Source organism: Rhamphochromis longiceps, linkage group LG12 (assembly GCF_057381845.1).
Source record: "Rhamphochromis longiceps isolate RC_006_pf linkage group LG12, R_longiceps_female_GT1.1, whole genome shotgun sequence".
Classification (NCBI taxonomy): domain Eukaryota; kingdom Metazoa; phylum Chordata; class Actinopteri; order Cichliformes; family Cichlidae; genus Rhamphochromis; species Rhamphochromis longiceps.
Genome location: NC_140568.1, coordinates 37738866 through 37760243, shown reverse-complemented (window position 1 = coordinate 37760243; position 21378 = coordinate 37738866). Strand labels below are relative to the sequence as shown.

The 21378-nt window shown below is 38.6% G+C and overlaps 1 protein-coding gene across 1 annotated transcript; it reads left to right on the top strand.

The window, feature by feature from the left end:
- Positions 1–422: 422 nt before the first annotated feature.
- Positions 423–16775, top strand: LOC146657865 (uncharacterized). Its single transcript, XM_085426793.1, has 17 exons — positions 423–485; positions 4832–4988; positions 5778–5929; positions 6652–6805; positions 7001–7193; positions 7634–7728; positions 7886–8072; positions 8318–8415; positions 8671–8824; positions 8908–9026; positions 10244–10411; positions 10819–10932; positions 12603–13650; positions 13760–13914; positions 14653–14722; positions 14812–15015; positions 16271–16775. Exons 1-17 carry the CDS (start codon positions 423–425, stop codon positions 16773–16775), a joined length of 3636 nt encoding a protein of 1211 aa, XP_085282919.1.
- Positions 16776–21378: the final 4603 nt, after the last annotated feature.

Sequence of the window (21378 nt, the reverse complement as noted above, 5' to 3'; positions counted from 1 at the left end):
AAACTCAGACAGCAGCAAGCTGATTTCAGCAGGTATCTGAGAAGTGATTTACACATTTACAAAACAAGTGAAAGGCCCCTAGTTAATCTAAGGAGGAGATTAGGTACTGCGGAGTCCCGCTGAAGTAGCTTTAGTGAATCATTGACCTCTTTCTGCATCCCTCCTGGTATTTGGTGTGGATGGTAGCCACATGTGAAGCAAGGTGTTCATTCATTAGAATCAGTCGCTGTATTATACAGACACTGGTATAAGAAGTCAAACCTTTATAGTTGCAACTGATGTTTTATCACTTCAATTCTCTTTGAAGTGTTTTGAAGACAAAGTTGGAGAAGTGAGGTTGAAATGGTTTAGAGGAGGAGGAATAGTAGATATATTGGACAAATGATGTGAATTATGGAGCTACCAGGCAGGAAGAAAATTTAATGGATGGAGAGAAGGAGAACATGCAGAGGGTTGGTGTGAGCAAAGACGATGCAAGTGACAGGGTGAGATGGAGGCAGATAATCCAATGTAGTGACTCTTAAAGAGAGCAGCTGAAAGAAGAAATGGAAGAACAGAGATATAGAGTATTTAAGCTTATTTGGGAATCGACAGCATATTATAGTGGAAAAACTTTTACTTGTGCTCTACTCATGCAAAGTCTTTAAATCTATCCATCTGTTTTAATACCATAGCTACTATTTTTTATAATGTGTGGATATTTTTGCTTGACATTGTTCCTTGCACTAGTGTCATTTTATGATCATACTAATAATTTAAATAACTGGGGTTTTTGTCTCATTATAGCTGATGGCGTTGAATTAGAACACAGAGTATGTGTGTGTGTGTGCCAGATTGTGTGTGTTAAGTGGGTGTGGAGGGTGTCCAGAATATGTGAGCTGTTGCTTGCTGTTCACTCCCAGCTTGAAGCTCAGCAAATGTATCAGGAGAGAAAAGAGCAGAGGCACACAGAAACTGACTGAGAGCAAATTAATGGGCACCAGCGCAGAGAAAATTGTTCTAGAGTAAGTATCAGTTCTCTATATGAGCTTTCATTAACCCTGTGGTGGATACATTTTAATAGAAATCTTGTGAAAACAGCATGTGTGGGTATCCGAGGTTTATTTTTTACAACATGTACCTTTAAACTATCAAACCAGCTTTTAATATCAAAGCACATTAAAAGCTGCAATTTTGTAGTTTCTGAAAGTGCTTGTGCTGCACAACAGGTCCTGAATTTGTATGTCTATTGTATATCTACTGAAGGCATGGTCTTAAGTGTCAATAAGCAAAGAAAAAGATGAGATGTAGGCAGCAGGTAATAAAATAAATGGAATCATAACAATAAAAAAAGTAGGAATAGTGAATTAACTCATGGTATCATATTAAATCTACTGTATTTATTACATGTAATATGTAATTGTTGCTTTTCATAAACAATGCAAAGCTGTTTGTGTATTGCTTGTATGTCTCAGAACATGTGAATTACTGTTAAAAGATGAGCAAAAGTTATCATCTTGGAAGCTGATCATGTGATTTAACTTATGTCCATTTAAAACCATACTACAGTCACAGCTCCTCATACAAACCTGAGCTATAACATCTTATTTTACCAACCGTGAACTGACTGCTACATCATCACCTGGATCATTAATGTTTCTATGTAGTGCCACACAGTGCGGGGCCAAAAATCTCACTCTGGTGTCACTCAGTGGTGGTGACAGAAATTCAGTGTTTGTGCCAAATGTTGTCTGTAGAAAGGAAGCTTACAAGTGAGTGTGTGGGCTAGAAACATCTTAATGACATGCTAAACAGTGTAAATGATCTATTGTGAGCCTTGTGAGTCAAACAAATACACACCCCCGGGCTCTTAGCATTATGTGAATATAAGCAGCCCGTAGCCCCGCTGAACTCACCAGCAGTGATGGCTAATGTACTAATGTCTGTTTTGTCATTGCTTTAAGCACATCATCACTGGTGATTTCTTTTGTTCTTCAGAAGCAATTGAGGTGATAATTATAAAACTAAATTTACTGATAGTTTTTTTTTTCTTCTTTTTTTTTGGCATGTAGTTCTGTTTGTCCATTCACACCGCTTTTGGTTTAAATTGTCCAGTATGGAGATATCAACTGTAGAGTGTAATGGAACCAGAAAGCACTCGCCTGGTTACTTACTGCTGAGCGGTTTCACTTAGTTTCAGTTTTCTTTCTAAGAAACGGGAAAGTAAGTCTGTGGCACAAAGCTGAACTGCAATTGCTAGCTTCCCGTTTTTTTTTCCCTCTTTTTTTGCAGTTGGTGGATCAGTTCGTAAAAATAAGCTCACTGACCACTTTATTAGGTACATTTTGCTTATACAGGGTCACATCCCTTTTGGCTTTAGAGCAGCCTTAACTCTTTGTTGCACAGATTCAATGAGGGGTTTGGAAACATTCCTTAAACATGCTGATGTAGATTGATTCATTCATTGATTCACCCTTGATTCATTCCAAGGGTGCTCTGTAGGTTCCAGATACAATTACTTCTTGAATCTTGAATCTACTGTGCAGGCCATTTGAGTACAGTGAGTCAATGTCATGTTCAAAGCAGTTTTTAAATGATTCGAGTTTTGTGACATGGTGTGTTAAACATGGCTGCTTTCAGACATGGTCAGTAACAATTCTCAGACAGGCTGTGGTGTTTGAACGATGCTCAGTTTGTGCGCCAGGAAATCTCCCCCACGCCATTACACCACCAGCCTGAACTGTTGATACAAGGCTTTCAAAAAAAAAAGAAAAAGAAAAAAAAGTCGAATTTCCCAGAGGAACCCACCCGAGGGATTAATAAAGTTCTATCTTATCTTATATTTCTTATCCCAAATTCTGTCCCAAATGTCACAGAAGAAAATGAGATTCATCAGGTCATGATAATCTTCTATTGTCCAAATTTCGATAGCTCGAATAAATTGTACCGTCATTTTCCTGTTGTGCGTTTTCCTGTGTTGTGCGTTCAGAGATGCTCTTCTGCATCCTGTCATTTTACAGTAAGTGGTTATTTGAGTTACTATTGTCTTACTATCAGCGTCAAGCAGTCTGGCCATTCTGCTCTGACTTCTGGCATCAAAAAGGCATTTTTACCCAAGCAACTGCTGCTCATTGGATATTTTCTCTTTTTTCTCTGCAAACCCTAGAGATGGTTGTGTGGGAGTTCCACAGTTTCTGAAATACGTAGACCAATCCATCTGCTTAGAACTATTATTTTGTGCAGCTAGATCAGGAATTGTGGAAAGAAACATTGTTGCTGAGTCTTCTTTTTTGGTGATTCTAGGAAAAATCCTAGAATACGATTTTCTGTGAACTCTCTCCAATGTCTCATCTGCTACTTTTTCATTGCGTTGTGTTCTTGACAAATTTGCAAAATCAGGCACTGTCAATATTATCATAGAACTGTTTTGATTTTTATTTCAAGTTAGTTGCTTCCTGATGCTTGTTCGCCGTTTGGTTTTCTTATGGCTCACTCTTCGGCAATAATTTAATGGCAGTAGACCAGACATCAAGCTCCGCTTAATCATTTGTATTTTTTAAAATGTATTTTCTGATTTTTTTTAATATATTCATGAGCAGTCTGCTTTTTATATACAGAGGTTGTCTTAAAAAATCATCCCCAAAATACTAATAAATGTATCCATTATTAGCTTTTTGACTTTGTCACTGTCTGGCTTTAACTATATACTATAATTGTTCACTCGTGGAACTTCATCATCACATTCAAATAATAAAGGGTGAGCCCTTACATGGCCATACTGAGGATCATGAAAGCCTATACGATCAGACGGGTAGCTGTCCTCGCAGGGACCAATAACTGATCTTTACAGTACAAAGCTCCGCAGCCTCTTTTCATGTCACTTTCATTGAGTGGAGGGCCACGGTGCGAGCTCTATAAAGTGGCTGGGCCCATTCAAGGGACTAAAGAGGACAAAGCTGAGCTCACTGCGGCACCACAGACTCACAACCAAAATAGGAATGAAGCAGAGGGGGAAAGGGAGGGGAGGCTGTTAACAGAAAGAGAGGGAGAGAGGGAGGGATTTTAAATTAATCTGCTGAATATATTTACTGGAAACTGATGAGAAATGGTTCTATGCAACACCAGGTTCAGTCTCTGTGGTGTGTAGTGTATGAAAATAAAAGTCATATCACTGTGGAGAATCTCTGGAACACTATCATATATTTTTACATCAGATTGAACACTTAAAATCTGAGAATTACTGCCTTAAAATATGAATAAATATTCTGGTTATTTAAAAGTTGGAAGTATATGATGCTATGTACTACTGCCTGTTAATGGTAAGTGATGTCTTGGGTATGAGCTAACCCACTGTGTCTAACAATGGGTCATTATTTTAATACTAAATCAAAAGGACAACATTAATATAAAAGTTACACCATGTTAATATAACTGAGTAGGTTTACTCAGTTTTGTGTCAGTATATTTATCCAAACTGAACCTCATCCCTCATCCCCCCAAATTTTTTTACTGGTTGATAACTTTGTGTTATAAAAACCTATTTGATTGCTTTCTTGTGTGTCTGCATGTAGCTTAACAACAGCACTACAGAGCTGATAAAAACCCCTTCAGAACAACATAACCGTTTATAGTCACGTTTTGCTTCTGTCTCCTCCTTAAACTTAACCCTTTGCAGTTCGCGATACACAGCATGCATCGCCTCTGCTGCAGAGATGCTTTGAAGATCCTTTTTAGCGTGTCTGTTGCCAAATGAAGATCACACACCTCAGTGCTGCCAGTAAATGTGCAGTCTCCATCAGTGATAGTAAGTAAAGAGAAATAAGAGCTCCTTTATGTGTGCACACTCTTCCAGCTGACACCATGGATGAAGCTGCAGGATGGTCTCCGAGTGGCTCCCATGGAGCTCGGCAATAGGATGCAAGTGTGTGTCTCCATCTGTTTGCTCCCACAGATGACTTCCCATCTTTGCTTACTCATCCTGTCTGGCTTGGCAGTCTCATCCCAGTTTGGTGAGTCCATCTACTCTTTTGTTTTTATTGAGTTTGGCCACGAGATAAAGTCAAAAGAAGGGTTGTTGGTCAATAAAAATGCCACTAAATTAAAAAAAAATAACAATTTTTTTTTATTAAAATGTTGAAATGTGGTAGCACTGTGCTTAAGTAAAGCTTAGATGTACTTGTGCTGTAGCCTGTTATGGCACTTTACACTTATTCTTCTTCCAGAGGATTATTTTACACTACATTTATAATGACTTTTAAACTTTTAAACAAAAAAGGAAACAATCATGCAACTGACATATTCTCTCATGAGAATATACTCTTAAATGTATATACTAATAATAAAACTACTACTACTAGTACTAATAGTTCCGGTTTTTTAAAGAAGATGCCTTTACCATCCTGTTCAAATATTGAAATTACTAATAAACTAAAGCTTTAACTTCTGGTTCAGCAACAGTGATACTATCAGCTGTGGGTAAAATTGATAAGTTGCTCACATTTTATCATCTGTATTTGCTGATTGAAGAAATATATCAGCAAATTAGCAATTTATTACTATTCAAGTAAGAAAATAACCATTAGTTGGTGTCCCCTGCAAAACAACATGGACACATCATTTATATCAAACTGATGATGCAGTGTAAGGCTTAACAGTTTTAGTTTAACATTCGCCTGACCATATCTGTGATATCAATACTTTTACTTAAGTAAATATTTTGAATACTTCCACTAGTGCTGGATAAAATATTGAGTAACATATTCAAAGCACACTGAATGGATACACTGTGTGTGTTCCAGGTTTGGAGGATGTTTTCTTCAGTCCGCAGGACCAGACAGTCAGAGAAGGAGAGGGAGTTTTCCTCCGGTGTGTATCAGGGGAGAGTTCACCTCCTGCAAGCATCACATGGCTCAAAGATGGAAAGGTGGTCACAAGAGGTAGACAGATTCAGGTAAAAAACAACTTCAGATTTTAGAAGGGCACCAAAGACTACTTTCTTGCAGAGTAGGACAAAAAGCAGTAAATATATCTGGTAGATATTAATGTAGTAACAGTCTCCATTAGACTCCAAGACAATAATCAGGCATAGAGTGGAGAACAGTTTTTACACTTTGCATTTCTTCTGCAGTTTAGAGAAATCCAGGCTAAAGAAAGGCCAATTTCATTCTCAAATTCATGTTTTTAACAGTTTTCTTGTGAATTTTAAAGCCATGGTTTGAGCCTCAACTTGATGGTTGGACATAAATTTCATATGTAAGGCATCCACCTGCACTGCTGGAAACTACTATAATCAGATCAGGCTGTAGTTTCTCTCTTGGGCGTCTTCATTATATAAAAAAACTAATTGATTAGGAGTTTGATTACCCTGATTTTTCTTTTTCTTTTTTTTAAAACAGCATTTACTGAAACTGCTATAGCAATTTTTTTGTAGGTGCAAAATTTTCTGTCTGCAGAGCTTGTACACAGAACACAGTGCTGACTTAAATGCTGGGCAACCTTACAAATAGAAATTGATTTGAAGAACTCACAAACCTCAAGGAGACTCTGAAAGCCTCATGAGAAAAAACACTTTTTATTTCACTCAGGGCAAAAATAAAACAGAAAAATACACGTTGTTTCTTTTAACTTTGATATTGGACATATTTTCCATACTGTATGTGTCATCCTGCTCAGGGTGAATATGGAGGTGGGCACCAGAAGAAAACGTCAGGCACTCTTCATCTTTTCAACGTAACATTAGAAGATGAAGGGGTTTACGTTTGTGTCACACACAATCCTTCACTGAACATCAGCAAGAAGAGCAGACAAGCCAGACTTACTGTGCAGGGTGAGGCTTTTTCTTTAATTCACACTGACAAATTTTCAAATTGCAGCTGATCCAGGAGAGTTTATTAAATATAAATCCTGAGCTCTCTGGTTTTAACAAAAATACTGCTTTAATTAAAAAAAAACTAAACTAATTTATCATACTTGTGTGTGTTTGCAGAGGGTTAGTATCTTACTGTGACTGTCCGCCTTGCAGGGGTCCCTCGGAGGCTGCAGTTCATCCAGGGCCCTGACAACATCACTGTTGCTATAGGAACTGAAGTCTCCATGCACTGCAGTGTTCTCGGCTTCCCTGTTCCCATGGTGCACTGGTTCAAAGACGGGTGCCTCCTGATGAACTGCTCCGGCTCGTTCAGCCTCCAAAACAATGGACAGCTGCTCACATTCAGGTCCAACACTGCATGGCAGAACAGGAATATTAATTCTTTATTGTTTAACTCCAACTGTGGTTGACAGTTGATGATACAGTCAAAGATTTTGTCTTTTTTCTTCTGGTACAATTATAATAGTTTCTGGTTCTTACTGGTGCAGGAAGGAAGGAAGGCTAAAGAGGAAGGATAAAGATTGGGTGTTTTAGAGAAAGAAGACATTTCTGTAAATATTCTGTATTCCCTGCAGGGTTGCCTCACAACAAGACTGTTGTGTTTGAATCTGCCACTGGGGGATTCCCTCCAGGAACTCTGGCTTCCTCCCACAGTTCAAATATTAATTAGTGTTTCTAAACTGGTTTCTAAACTGGCTAAGAAAAAAAAAAAAGCAAACAAAATCAAAAAGAATCCCTAAATGTTAAAATTACATTTAAAATATTTTTTGTGTTTGTCTTCTCCAGAAATGTGAGCAAGGAGCATGAGGGCTCATATCACTGTGAAGCATCAAACCAGAAAGAGACAATCAGGTCGCAGCCAGCCTTCCTACTTCCAGCTGGTATTGTAAACTCTGAACTGTTTAACTCAAGCAAGTGAATTGCCTTGTTAAAACCGTTTAGGTTTCTGCTTCAGCAGATTCCATGCTGTAAAAATCAGCAAAATCCAATAAGAGCAGATGTCCAAACTTATTAGTGATTTACATTTTGTGTTTACAGAAATGGACTGGAGTTTTGTGCAGCAGCCCACAAATCTAACGGTGAAGAGCGGCAAAAATGTTACGGTAACCTGTAGGCCTCCGTACAGCAGACCAGCAGCGCAGGTGTCCTGGTTTAAAAACAACCGGCTTCTCACTCCCACTGAAAATGTAACAATGCTGCCCAGTGGAGACCTCTTCATCCACAGGTCTTTATTGTTCATGCCTCATTATATGACTAGATAAATTAAATATAACACAAAAATTGTGTATAAATTAAAACTGGTTGGGCCAAAACTTTTAAAAAAGTTTAGTTAATTTGCATTGTTTACGGTATGTTTAGCGCTTAACATGAAGTCATAGAGTTATAAAATTGTGCCTGTAAATACAGCTCCAGGCAGCTGATTTTTGTTTTTAAAAGCTCTGCTGACCCTTTTCATAATTTTCTCTGTAGTGTGCAGGAGCACGATAGTGGCAGCTACTTCTGCAGGGCCTCAAACACCCATCTTCAAAGATTTCTTACCTCGAGACGAGCAACACTCAGTGTTTTGGGTATGACATCTGGCAGCCCTCCCTACTATCTCACTGGAAATGTATATATATATATATATATATATATATATATATATATATATATATATATATATATATATATATATATATATATATATATATATATATATATATATATATATATATATATATATATATATATATATATATATATATATATATGTATATATACATATATATATACATGTATAGGTGCATAATAATATTCCAGACAGTGCTTTCCCTTCCTGGCAGCCCCTCCATCCGTCAAGCTATGGCCCCAGGTATTGACGGTGCCTTTGGGTGCTCAGGTGGTGCTGGAATGTCAGGTGTCTGGCCACCCTTTACCGTCCATCAGCTGGATGAAAAGAGGCCACACCAAGCAGACAGGAGGCAAAATTGCATTGGGGTAAGTTATAGTGTTCTGACTTTTTGAAAATTTTGTATACAAGCAGTTCATAATATATGGCAGCTTTCATGTTTCCTATTCAGACAGAGAAATGCCACTCTCTACATCCAGTCAGTCCGGAGCTACGATGAGGGGGTGTATGTGTGCGAGGCAACCAACACACTGGGACAAAGCCATGGCACAGCACTCCTGAGAGTTGCTGGTAAATTTTAAACCTTGCTGTTTTGCAATGTATTTACTCCTCAGATCAATAGACGAGTCAAAGTCAAGTCAGGAGCATGTGCCTGATACTTACTAAGCATTTATACACTTTAGATCAGGGGTAGGCAACTCCAGGCCTCGAGTGCCGGTGTCCTGCAGGTTTTAGATCCCACCCTGGGTTAACACACATGAATCAAATGATTAGTTCATTAACAGACCTCTGGAGAACTTCAAGAAATGCTGAGGAGTCATTTAGCCCTTTAAATCAGCTGTGATGGATCATGGACAAATCTAAAACCTCCAGGATACCGGCACTCGAGGCCTGGAGTTGCCTACCCCTGCTTTAGATGTTGTGGTTGGTTCAATACTAAGTATGATGACAGATATGTTCTTGTTAATGCAAACCTTTTAGATCATAATGAAGGTGAGGATTTAGATATGAGTTTGGTCTGACCCACTGATAAGTGTACTAAATAAAGCAAACCCTAGCCTGGAAGGCAAAGGGATTGTTGTCCCTCTGCTTTATGCCCCTATTTAATATTGCTTTTAAGTTGCAGTGAATTTGTAATTCCCTATAAGGTATCTTCATATAGTGTACATAATATTATCAAAGCATGGGCGTGGTCCTCATTGGCAGATCAACAAGTGTGTGTGATCATTCATTTTAACATGTCAGCTGTACTGTGTTGTTTTGAGAGTGCAGGAAAACTAGGCTGCAAAAATGAAAAATCATGAATAATTATCTAATAGGTATTAAGCTGAAATGCATTAAAGAAAAGAAAAGAAAAAACCTGTTGCTATTATAGAAAAGTACATGCTCGCAACCAAGGTCCTTCTAAAAGAACTGAATTATACACAGGAAAGAAACTGAGAAATTCTTCTTGTGTAGTACAAACGTCTTACAAATTTGAAATTAAAGGACATGGAGATCACCTTGAAATCCAGTCTTGCAAATGTGATCAAAGTAACAGACCATTTGAATGAAATTGTCATTTTATTTGCCATCTGCACACATTGCTAGTTTCATAAACTAATTCTAAAGAGTCATAGTCCAGGTAGCAGAACATACCGTGTCCTCAAAATTTTACATAGTTACTAAAATCTTTATAGGGGAACAGTTCTTGTATGTGTTATTTCTTTAAGGCACTTCTATGATCTATGAGCTTTATGTGACTTTTTTGATATTGTCTTTTCAATTTTCCCCTCTGCTTGGGCCAGTGAGCCCTTTAATAGTGGTCTTTAAAGATCAGGTGACCTACACGATTGGGACTTTAGTGGTCCTGCCCTGCAGAGCAATGGGGATTCTCCCTATCACATACACCTGGACGAGGGGCAGAACAGAGCCACAGTCCCCTATCAGTACCACCGAAGGCAGACACATAGATGGTGAGTCTAGTTTGTCTGGAGTCATTCTGCATTACTTTTCATCATGAAAACAGAGTAACCGTTTCAGGCACAACGTCCCCTACTTCATAGGTATGTAGAAGAGAATAAAATCTGAATAAGTTAATGTAACACATAGAACAACTTTATTGTTTGATGACCCTGATTAAGGCCACAGATCCAGTCAAGCAGTAGAGTTGTTCTATATACCACAAGTGTTGCTGCAGCTTGAACTTTCTCAACATTTATTTTAATCACCAGGTCCATCATTTGGAGTTGTTTTCAGCATATAAAATAAGTAGCATTCTCGGCAGAGATGGAAGTATACAGGAATTTTTTTTCTAATTTCTAAACGGTATGTGAGATCTCAGCTCTTTGTGTTTTATAATGTTTTGTCTTCTGGCCTGCAGAAGATGGGTCCCTGCATATTTCCAGTGTGCAGTACTCTGATGCAGGAGAGTATTACTGCACTGCTGAGAACCGAGCAGGACGACATCAGAAACGGATGATCCTCATCATCACAGGTGTGTTGATTTACCACCTCGTGTTATTTCTTCTCAGTGGCAATATTACTAAAATCATACCTGCATTTGGTATGCAATGGTAAAGCTCTATGAACAAAACTGAAGATGTAAAATGTATGAACAATTTGGCAATTTAATTGAAGTGACAGACTCCAATGTGTTGAGATCAAGGCTTTGTGAGGGGTCAGACTAGTTTTTTCAGGACATTGAGATGTTTTTCATGACTATCAGTGTATGTTTGGATCAGTATAATAAATGTGGGTCACTCAGATACTTCTCTCAGGGGAATTCGCAACTGTCTTCTGGTCATTTAGAGTGGGTGAAGTTCAGTGCATACTTAAACAACAAAATACTTCTTTGACCCCATATACCCAAGTTTCTTTTGCTTGTTGATTCTCTTTCATGTCATCCTTTGTCTTATGCTGAAGATCGACCTTCTGATAGAGGGAGACGGACAAGACTGGTTTTGTCTGCTGTGAGTATTGAGGATGTGGAAGTCTTTGCTTGTGTATTTTGTTCTCAAATCATTTTGCTAGACCTTGGTTTTATTTTCATAAGCAGTTCCAGTGTAGAAGCTGCAAATTTTCTAAGTGCATTTTTTCGCACAGATCATGTGATGGTCATGCATTGTTTACCCCTGTTTATTATTTGGTGTATGGACTTATTCCTTTTGACTGTGTCAAATGTGTCTCCTCTGAAAATAATCAGTGTTTTGAATATTTTTTAGAGCACCAGCGATAATGAACAACGTCCAGCTTCCAAGTGGAGCGACTCAGTAGCCGAGCAGCGCTTTAAAACAACACGTTATCCACATGTACAGGAAAAGCATAATGAGACAACATGTATGTATTTAAAAAAAAAAATACTTAGCTCCAGTCATGTGTTGTGTAGGTCATTCAACATAACAAATATATAGTTACAAGTTAACAGGCTAAAACACGGTGCTATAAGGTTATAAGGTAAAATGAATATGGCTGAAAGCAGTGGTAAGGTCTCAGTCATACAGGCCTAGAGACCAGTCAGTGACTACCCCTGGCAACCACAGGTCACTAAGGAAAAATGTGTATTCCCAGATCAGCTGGTGAGTGGTTTTTGGAAGTTTTTAGTGGTTGCTGGCAGTTGCTAGGTAAAATTGGTCACAAAGAGGGATTCAGATCAGGCGATGGTAGAGTTAGAAGTTGGGTAACCAGAAGTTCTCACAAACTTTCCAGGATAAAGGTATCATTTCAATTTTGTGTCTGTTACCATTGCCACAAGACAAAAAAGATGTGTCAGGACATCCAAAAGCTAAAAAAAAAAGCTAAATGCCAAATAATCCTGCTATAAGAGCTGCAGGAGTTTTTTCTGCTCAGATTTCAAAATTGACATGGAAATATTTTGTTTAAAAAAGTAATAAATCATATTTTTGTGTCTGTGTTATGTTAATGCTACTTTATGATTCAGTTACAAGAAATATTAGTAAATATGAATGTAAAGCAACAATTATGAGAGGCATTATTCTGGTGCGCACGTTACTAATCGAACTGCTTACAAAATGTATGGCTGGATCCCTTCAGATGAAATCAGATTTTTTTTTCCTCTGAATGACACATAATAATAACACACAACATAAAATTGTTTAGGATATATTAAAGAAAATAAAGCACAAACTCTTTTTTTAATATTTACAGGTACCAACCCAGTCAGTGCAACTACACTTCCAACATTTTTAAGAAAAGCCGGGGCTGAGCTAGATATGCCATTGAGGACCCTTGCCCATGTTTTACATCACCATTTGAAACAGCCAACAACCAATTCTACCCAGTCGTTACTCAGTCAGATCAAGCCTCCTCTTCACCTGAACCTCCAATCAGAAGCTCTACACACCCAAGTACCAATGACCATTAAACCACATTTTATTTCACACAGTGAACCAGCTGCAACACAGAGCCTGGCACCTGAAGTAACCAGTGGAGTGTTGGTCGAAACCCTTCAGCATTCATTCAGTGAAAGTCGATCCCATTTGAGACAAATGCCATCAAAATTTCAGCATTCAGCCAGTAACAAGTTGTTTATAGTGCCCAGTTCTCAGGACCATTCTGTGCCTCAAGTTAATCAAATTGCAGAGACATCAGTAACTCAGCAACCATCTCAGCTACGTGTTACTGGACCTTTTGGCTTTCTAAAATCGGACCCCTTCATGGCAACTCCAACACCAAATCCTGTTACCCACGCTAAGATGAGACACTCCGATTCAGTCACCCTGACAGTTGCCTACAAAACATCATCATTTCAGCCTTTGCAACCTTCACCAACCCTCTCACAAACAACTCAAACTGATCCTCAACACTCCTCTACCTTAAGTTTTTTACCAAAGTTTCATCTTGAGCTTTCTACAATTCAGTATAATCTGCCTTCAACAGAACTTCCATCTTCTTTAATCCCCACGCCTCCAATATCCGAAATTCATCTTTCAACAACAACACCTTCAGCCAGTTCCAAACTTTCTCAAACCCAACCTGAATCATCTCCAACACAAAATTCACAGCTTCCATTCTCCACCATCCGCCCTTCAGATCAGTCACTCCATCCTTCATTGTTAGACGCTGAGGTAGTCCAACAGGTCAACAGGTCACATTGGCTGAATACTACTCATGAAAGTCATCCAGTTCAGCCAGAGCTCACAGACTGGTTGAAAAGGAACACTTCCCAGTCACCCATGACTAGCAATGATCCCAGGTAGGCAAAATAAAAATATGATAGATTGATAAATATTTCACCTGAGTTTATTACATTTAGGGAACAAAAGTAATAAAACATCAATAAGTCACTATCTTCTCCATTTCAGAGTGAAGCAGCAATCACCATCATGGCTGCCTGTGCTGGAAAAACATGACATCCCCATTGTGGTGGGAGTGGGTGTATCTTTGGCTTTCATCTTTATCACTGTTACCTTCTATTCTGTGGTACAAAAGAATGAACCCGCACCAACAAGCCGAGCAGGTCAGCAATCCGCCCTGCATGAAATGCTAGTGTCTTGGTTTTCCTAAAATCATGACCATATTTTGGCAAAATCGAAATGATTGGGGTGGTGAGGCTGCGACAGTCTGGTGATCTGTCCAGGGAGTACCCCACCTCTCACCCTATGGTAGCTGGGATAGACTCCAGCCCACCCTCGACCCTGCATTGGATAAGTGAAAGAGGATGGATCTTGATGGAATTGATAGAAAGTTATTAACCAACACTGCACTGGCTAGCAAGTGAGGTGCTAGTGTAACAAGTTGTAATTAACTGTGTATTAGAGTGCTAGGTTTGGCTAGTAAAATTAAACTATAATTTAGTTTATAGTTTAAATTTACTTAGGAAGTGAACATTTGTATTTTGACTTTCAATACATTGGGCATTTTAACATTGACTTGTTTATGAATTAACTCGCTTAAAGAGCCACCCTCAAGTGGCCATTTAAAGAACTGCAGGTTTTCCATATATACTTGGCTCAAACAAAAATGATATAACATAATAATAACTGAGCTCTACATGTGCTTTCAGATGAATTTTTAACACTGAACACAGTCTGGTTACCTCTTATATCTTTTTGCCAAGGTAAGCTAAATTAGCTTTATTTTAAACAGGTAATTGATCCACTTGTGTCACTCTACCAGAAAGCACATATGTAGAGCATTTTAACCCAAATGTTACTTTTTATTATTACGTCAAAACCACATTACATGTCTTTGACAGCTCAGAGGAATTTAGGTGTTCCCATACGACATGCTGAACGTCGAGCAGCAGGACGTACGTATGAAAACAGGTACTCTACTTCTCAGAATAGAAAAATAAATTATCCTTCACAACCCATCTTTCTGCATTCTAATACCAAGTGTTGTATGTCTTATGCAGAGCGTTTGAAGATGACGACTGTGTTGCAGTGATTGAACAGAGCCCCAACACATCAGAAACCAGAGCCAGACCCCCAGGGCCCAGCTTGGTTACGGTGCAGATGGAGAGCACGTTTGATGAACTACAAGAGGATACCCAGCGCTCTCTGGACAACCACTCAGTCACTGTAGAGACGTACCCTGAGCCTATTCTTGACATCAAGGTCTGGTAACACAGAAACACTTTACCATAAAAAAATGTATCCAGACATTTTTATCCGTGTTTAAGGGGAAGTTAAGAAAGTTACAAATTTATTGAGGCAACCCAATAGTATGGTGGTCAGCACCATTGTCCCACAGCAAGAAGGTCCTGGGATTGAATCCACCGAGCCACAGCAACAGCCTTTCTGTGTGGATCTTGGAGTGTGCATGTTCTCCGGCCTTCTGATAGACTAGATAGACTAGTGACCTATCCAAGGTGTGCCCCACCTCTCACCCTGTGACAGCTGGGATAGGGTCCAGAACAACCACTGATGATTCTTCTTCTTCTTTGGACTTCTTAGGTGGTCAACACAGCAGATCATCTGCCTCTATCTCAGCCCATCCCTTACATCCTCCAACCTTCTTTATGTCCTCTTTCACTACCTCCATGAATTTTCTCTAGGGTCTTCCCCTTTTCTTCCTGCCTGACAGCTCCATATTAACATAAAATACTAACATATTTTGCTTACTATATTGACTATCCCTCCTCTGCACATATCCAAACTATCTCACCCTACCCTCTCTAACTTTGTCTCCAAACTGGTCAACCTGAGCTGTCCCTCCAATATACTCATTTCAAATTTTGTCCTGGTAACTCTCAGTCAAAATTTGAGCATCTTCACGTCTACCACCTCTCGCTCTGCCTCTTGTCTTTTTGTCAGTGCTTTCCCTCTTGGCAATGATAATTTTATTTAAATAGCACATATGCTTTACATAGAAGATAAAAACCTGATTGCTGCCTCTTGCTGCGATCCTTCTGTCACAAATCACCCCTGAAACTCATCTCAACCCACTCCATCCAGCCTGGATAACTGGAAGAGGATGGTTGGATGGGTCACACTGTTAATGATAAATATTAGAAATTATTATATTTAGTTATGAAAACAGCATATCCAGCTTCGTTTATTTAACTAACAACTGTGGCATACTATATAACCTATAGGGGGAGCTAAAACCCTATATAAGTGTACAAACGGTCACAGTTTGCACAGTTTAATAAAAAGAACAAACCATTAAGATAATAAAAAAAAGTACTGCACTGAAAACAGTGCTGATGTCTCCATTTAATTTAAACTGGCACATGCAAGGACTAAACCAACAGCCTTATAGTAATAAAATGCTCAATCATCAGAGTTGTCTTTAAAGATAACAATGTGGCAACAGTGTAATGATTTCACTGCATTTTAAACATTTTTCCCTATGTTATTATTAACAAATCCTCTCTACTTTCAGATTGATCCTTCTCTGGAGGAGGAGAAAGGGTGCAGTTTGTCCCAGCCCAGCATTCAGGTGCACTGTACTGAGGATTGGACCAGTAACAGAGGAGACAACCAAAGCCCATGCCAGGACACGTTGCCTCCTCCCTCACCCTTAATCTCCCGTTCTCCTTCCCCATCACCACCATCCAGGCGGGAGGAAAGCGTGCACTCTTCTTTAACACTGCAGAGTGCTGAGCCATGCGTTGCACCTATCCACCACAGTCTCAGCATTTCACATGGCAACCCTCCACTGTTGCTGTCTCACAACGTCTCTGTGGGCCTCACCACAGTAGCTGTTGATGTCCATTTTTACCCTGCAGCTACTGCTCCAATGGCAGTAGGGACTAGTACTCACATTAATTCAGTTTCAAACTCCTCAGCAGTGACTGCACCTCTTTTTAGCCCCACGTTAGCTAACAGCCAGGAGAATGATCAGTCAGCTTCCAGGCTGCATCAGTGTAAATAGCTACATTATAGGACAAATCATCTTCAGTGCTGGCACACATTAAGTGAAATGGGAACAAAGCTTTGGCTAGCTTGATGGTGTGGAGATAGGAATGCATAGATTACTAACGGGCTGTCTAGCTGATCCAAATCCCATTTAAGAGTGTTTTACACCAGTGGTGATAAGCAGAATATTATATTTCTCTTGGAGTTCATTTAGAGATTTTTTCTGTGTGAAAAAAAAAAAAAAACAAATGTGAAAAAAAGTGATGCAGACCAGAGTCAAACACCTATAGGTGTGAAAATGCCGCAAGTGACAAAGTGAGGAAAGTTGCAGCAAAAGACAAAGTAATATGACACCTGAGTAATTTGCAAAAGAACACATTATAATAACTCAGTTCTCTTTGCCATTAAGTATGAAACTAGAACCAGCAGAAAGGCCAGCTAAACTTGCTATAGATAATGATGTGCCATCATCAGTAGTTGCTGATGAAACCCCAGTTTATCAGTTCACCTTACACATCTGTGCAGTGTCACAGGTGCTATTCATAGCAATTGTGCAAAACAGTTTTTTATGTTTGTGCAAGGATTTAACACACCTAGATTAAATCTGTTAAATATTGACGAGTAGAGGTAAGTGTTAGCAGATTTCCCAGTTTCTAGTTGTCATAACCAAACAGTGCTAATGTTTTCTTGGCTTTAGCTGCATACTTGATGCATGAGTGGAATCCTCATGCACACTTTTTGCCAAGGAATACAAATACATTTCCCAAAATGAATGTAAAACAGCTGACTAAGGAAGCAAATATTCAGTATTAGCATTCACATTGTTTTTCTTAATATATGTATTTATTAGCTTTAGGGCACAATTTATGTGTTATACTTAATTGGCTACGTTTACTGTCAGGTTGTTTTGTTTTGTTCTTTAACCCTGAAAGAGAAAATGTATATGTAGTATGAATTTATCTGTTTTACAGGCCTAAATGGATGTAGGGTAGTTTGAGTAAAAATACTGTAATTTGTGTCTTTTTCTGTTAAACAGCCAAGGATACATGCTTTGCAATTTTTTTGTGATCCAGTCCTGCAAACCTGTTTTGGTTCATGACTCATCATTATGTTGAGGTTGACTGTTACACCTTTTTGAAACCAAAGGATGGTAACTGGTATGTCAGTGAACATGTAGGCAGTACACCAAAAATAGTTACACTGGAGGAGCACCTTCATGCTGTTAAAATGTTAGTTGCATTACTTTATTAAAACGCTGTAACTGTCACCATGTGCTTCATGAGTCCATATCCTGTATGCACTGTGTGTCCACTCTGACAAGATGCTAGCAAGAAGCTTTCTGCACACCATGATATTGTTTTCATATCTTTCGGCAAGGAGACAGTAGTCATTCAAAGTTTATCTGGAACTGTTTAGGTAAAAAATTATGCTTAAAGGGCAACAGAAAAAGAAAAACATGCAAATACATTGTTAAAAAAATATGAAAAGACACATTATAAAGAGCATGAGGGAGAAGACGAAAAATTATTTAAAAAAAAAAAAAGGAAAAGGGAAGATCCACAAAGTCAACAGATTCAACACAGTTAAGAAACTTCTTGAGACAGACTGTGTGGTGCAATTTTCTGGTCTTGCTCTGCAACAATGGCCACTGAGGATCTCTGCCACCTTGTTGCAGCAACACAGTGCTAATCAAGCCTCAATTCTTCCCTCTTCGTAGTGAACAATGATTGTATATGAAAAACCATACAAAAAAGTGACTTTAGATATATGCTGCAATTTTTATAGAATCAATAACTTTCAACAGTGATCAAAGGAGCTGCCAAACCAAGATGATTAAAAACAAGCCTCGATCCTTATAGCTTAACCTGTAAAATATTCATGATTTTTATATGTGAAATTTGATTTTTAAACTGGTTAACAAAATATTTTCTGATCTTGTTATAATAAATAAAATCTGTGTGTCTTTGATAGCTAACTCATCCCACAGGGTCAGGACTGGAGTAACCAAAAGTACATCCAAAAAGACCCCTGAAGGTTCTTATCTATTGCAGGCAGTATGACATCAAAATGTTGCCTCGCAGCCAATCAACAATGAGGAAAAATGATCAGTATTAAGCATTTATGCTTTATACTATTATTATTTCGTGACAGTAACATTTAATTTGTATTCACAGAAGTTGAATTATGCATGCTGTATTATGATGTCATCTCATTGCCCTGCAGCCACCTAACAACAGATGAAAACGACTTGTTTTTAGTCTTTATGCACCTTTAACACCTTATTGTACGTATTGTACTATTTTCATTTTACGACAAAAACATCTCCTTTATATCCACATCTAATTTATGTCATCAATGGGCAAATTTTTAAAAGCATATTATTAAAATCTACCGCTCCTATTCATCAGTGCAAAAAGGCCCAACACTAATGTAGTATGGGCATGTGCTAGCAATAATAATATACAGAAAATATCCATCCATCCAGCCTCTTCTGCTTATCCTTGTCAGGGTCACAGGGTGGGGCTGGAGCCTGTCCCAGCTACCAGAAAGCGAGAGGCAGGGTACACCCTGGACAGGTCGCCAGCCTGTCGCAAGGCTAACACATAGAGAGATGTACATCCACACCTATTGCTGCTTTAGAATTACCAATTAACCTAACCTCACTAACTGCAGGTCTTTGGACTGTGGGAGGAAGCAGGCGAGAACCCACGCAAACACGTGGAGAACCTGCAAACTCCCCACAGAAAGGCCCCGGCCAGGTGGTGGAATCGAGCTTACAGAAGATATATATACAGAAATATCCTATCTAATATAAATAAATCGTTAATTGTTAAGCAGCTGTTCACTCTAGAGAAATCTAACCATATGACATGTTAAAAGTACCATCAAAGTAATACTCTGTGTGGAAAAATACAGCATGTCTGAAAGGTTACATAAGCCAGTATGGAGCTTTTCATTCAGTAAGTTCAGGTTGATACACAGAAGTAGCAGCGTCCTATTACTATAAATAACTTTGAATTCAGTGTTAGTTATAGTAATATAAATAACTATTTATAATTATTTATCATATTGTTTGAACCTCAGTTATTGCTCAGTTATTCAGCTTGGGTACTGTTATGATACAGCAGTTCTTTTCTCAAAGCAAAGAACTTTTAAATCTAACCACTAAATTCACACATGAAACAGAAGTAACTCTGGCCACCTTTTATGGGGTAAAAACCACAGCAGAGTGGAAGTACGTTTCTCACAAGACGAGACGCTACCCTCTGCATCCTGTCAGCCATCGTGTGCAAACAGAACACCTTAGACCTGTGGCGATAGCATGCAAGACTGCAACTTAAAAGCTCATTTAGACAGTAGCAACTTGTAATGTGTTACTGCAATGTCATGAGGGGTTTTGTGGTATGTTCATCGAAGCTTTAGATGTGTTTATTATCGTTATGTTTTGACTTCTGTTTGATTTTACTGCTGTTGGAATCATTTTAATTTTAAATTATTGCTAGGATTGAGATTTTTGGTTGATTCTAGTTTTTTGAAGGATTACATATTTGAGTCATGATTTCGTTTCTGTGGAATATGCAGCCCCTTCTTCCTTCTGTCTTTCTGTATCAGTTTTACTGTCCTCCTGTTCTATCTCAGTGAGTCTGTGTTAAGCTTCATGTTTTAATACTTCACTTTGATGCTCTGTGTTAGTTTTACTTCCTCCTTTGTGATTGTCCCAATTGTCTTCATCTGTGTTTAACTTCTTTCCCTTGTTTCTCATTCTCCAAGTTATCTATCCACCTGGGTTTCACTGAGAAATCAGCCACACAGGGAACAAGACTGTTGATCATCTGTTAATCTGTTTCTCTCTGGTTAAAGTGGCAAAGTGAATGTCTTTGCCTCTTTTCATGACACGTTGGCTGCTGCTGTGACCCTTAATGACTCACGTGATTGCAGTTGACCTACTGTTGGTGATTTTCAGTCTGATGGATAGACTGCAGGGCCAGGTGCATCTCTCGGGTGTCAGGTCTTTGCTAGATTTAGTTTTTTTTATTTTTAAAGACTATTTTAAACTGTTAATCTGCTATATATGTTTTTAGGCCTGCTGTTTTTTTCCTTTGTCCTTCATTTGGGAGACTTCGCAAGTTTTCAGGCAATAGTCCTTTAGGAAAAATCCAAAGATTTTATGCAATGAAATGGTATTGGGCTGCTAATAATGAAGTGCCTGAAGATACCATTTAAAATTGTTTCTTTGCTGAGTTGTCTGCTATGTATAAGTATGTATATGACACAAAACTGTTTCATCGTTTGGGTTCGGTTCCTTTTTTATGCTTGAATGGTTCATAGGTCAGTGTTAAGCTTTCAGCAAAAAAGGTGGCCTGTGACCTTTGCACAGTACTGTATGATTCATTTACAGGCTTTCATTTTTACTGCCAGAAATGCAGTTTGATTCGGTAAAACTACTTTTGTTTGTGAGCGCCTGCAAAATCACGTGTTTATCTGAACAAACTGGAACTTGAAACAATCTATGTGTTCATTTAAAAAAAACAAAACATCTAAGGACTTGCACAGAGAACCACAGAATGAAGTTACACCCCAAGTATCAATATGCACAAACTGCTTCAGAGCAGATTTTA

What these genes read in the sequence shown, in the direction of transcription:
- LOC146657865 (XM_085426793.1), top strand. Translation starts at nt 423, where the DNA reads ATGGATGGAGAGAAGGAGAACATGCAGAGGGTTGGTGTGAGCAAAGAC. An exon ending in GGAGGCAAAATTGCATTGGG is followed by an intron (nt 8,825 to 8,907) that starts GTAAGTTATAGT and finishes TTTCCTATTCAG; the next exon opens with ACAGAGAAATGCCACTCTCT. An exon ending in CGCACCAACAAGCCGAGCAG is followed by an intron (nt 13,915 to 14,652) that starts GTCAGCAATCCG and finishes TGTCTTTGACAG; the next exon opens with CTCAGAGGAATTTAGGTGTT.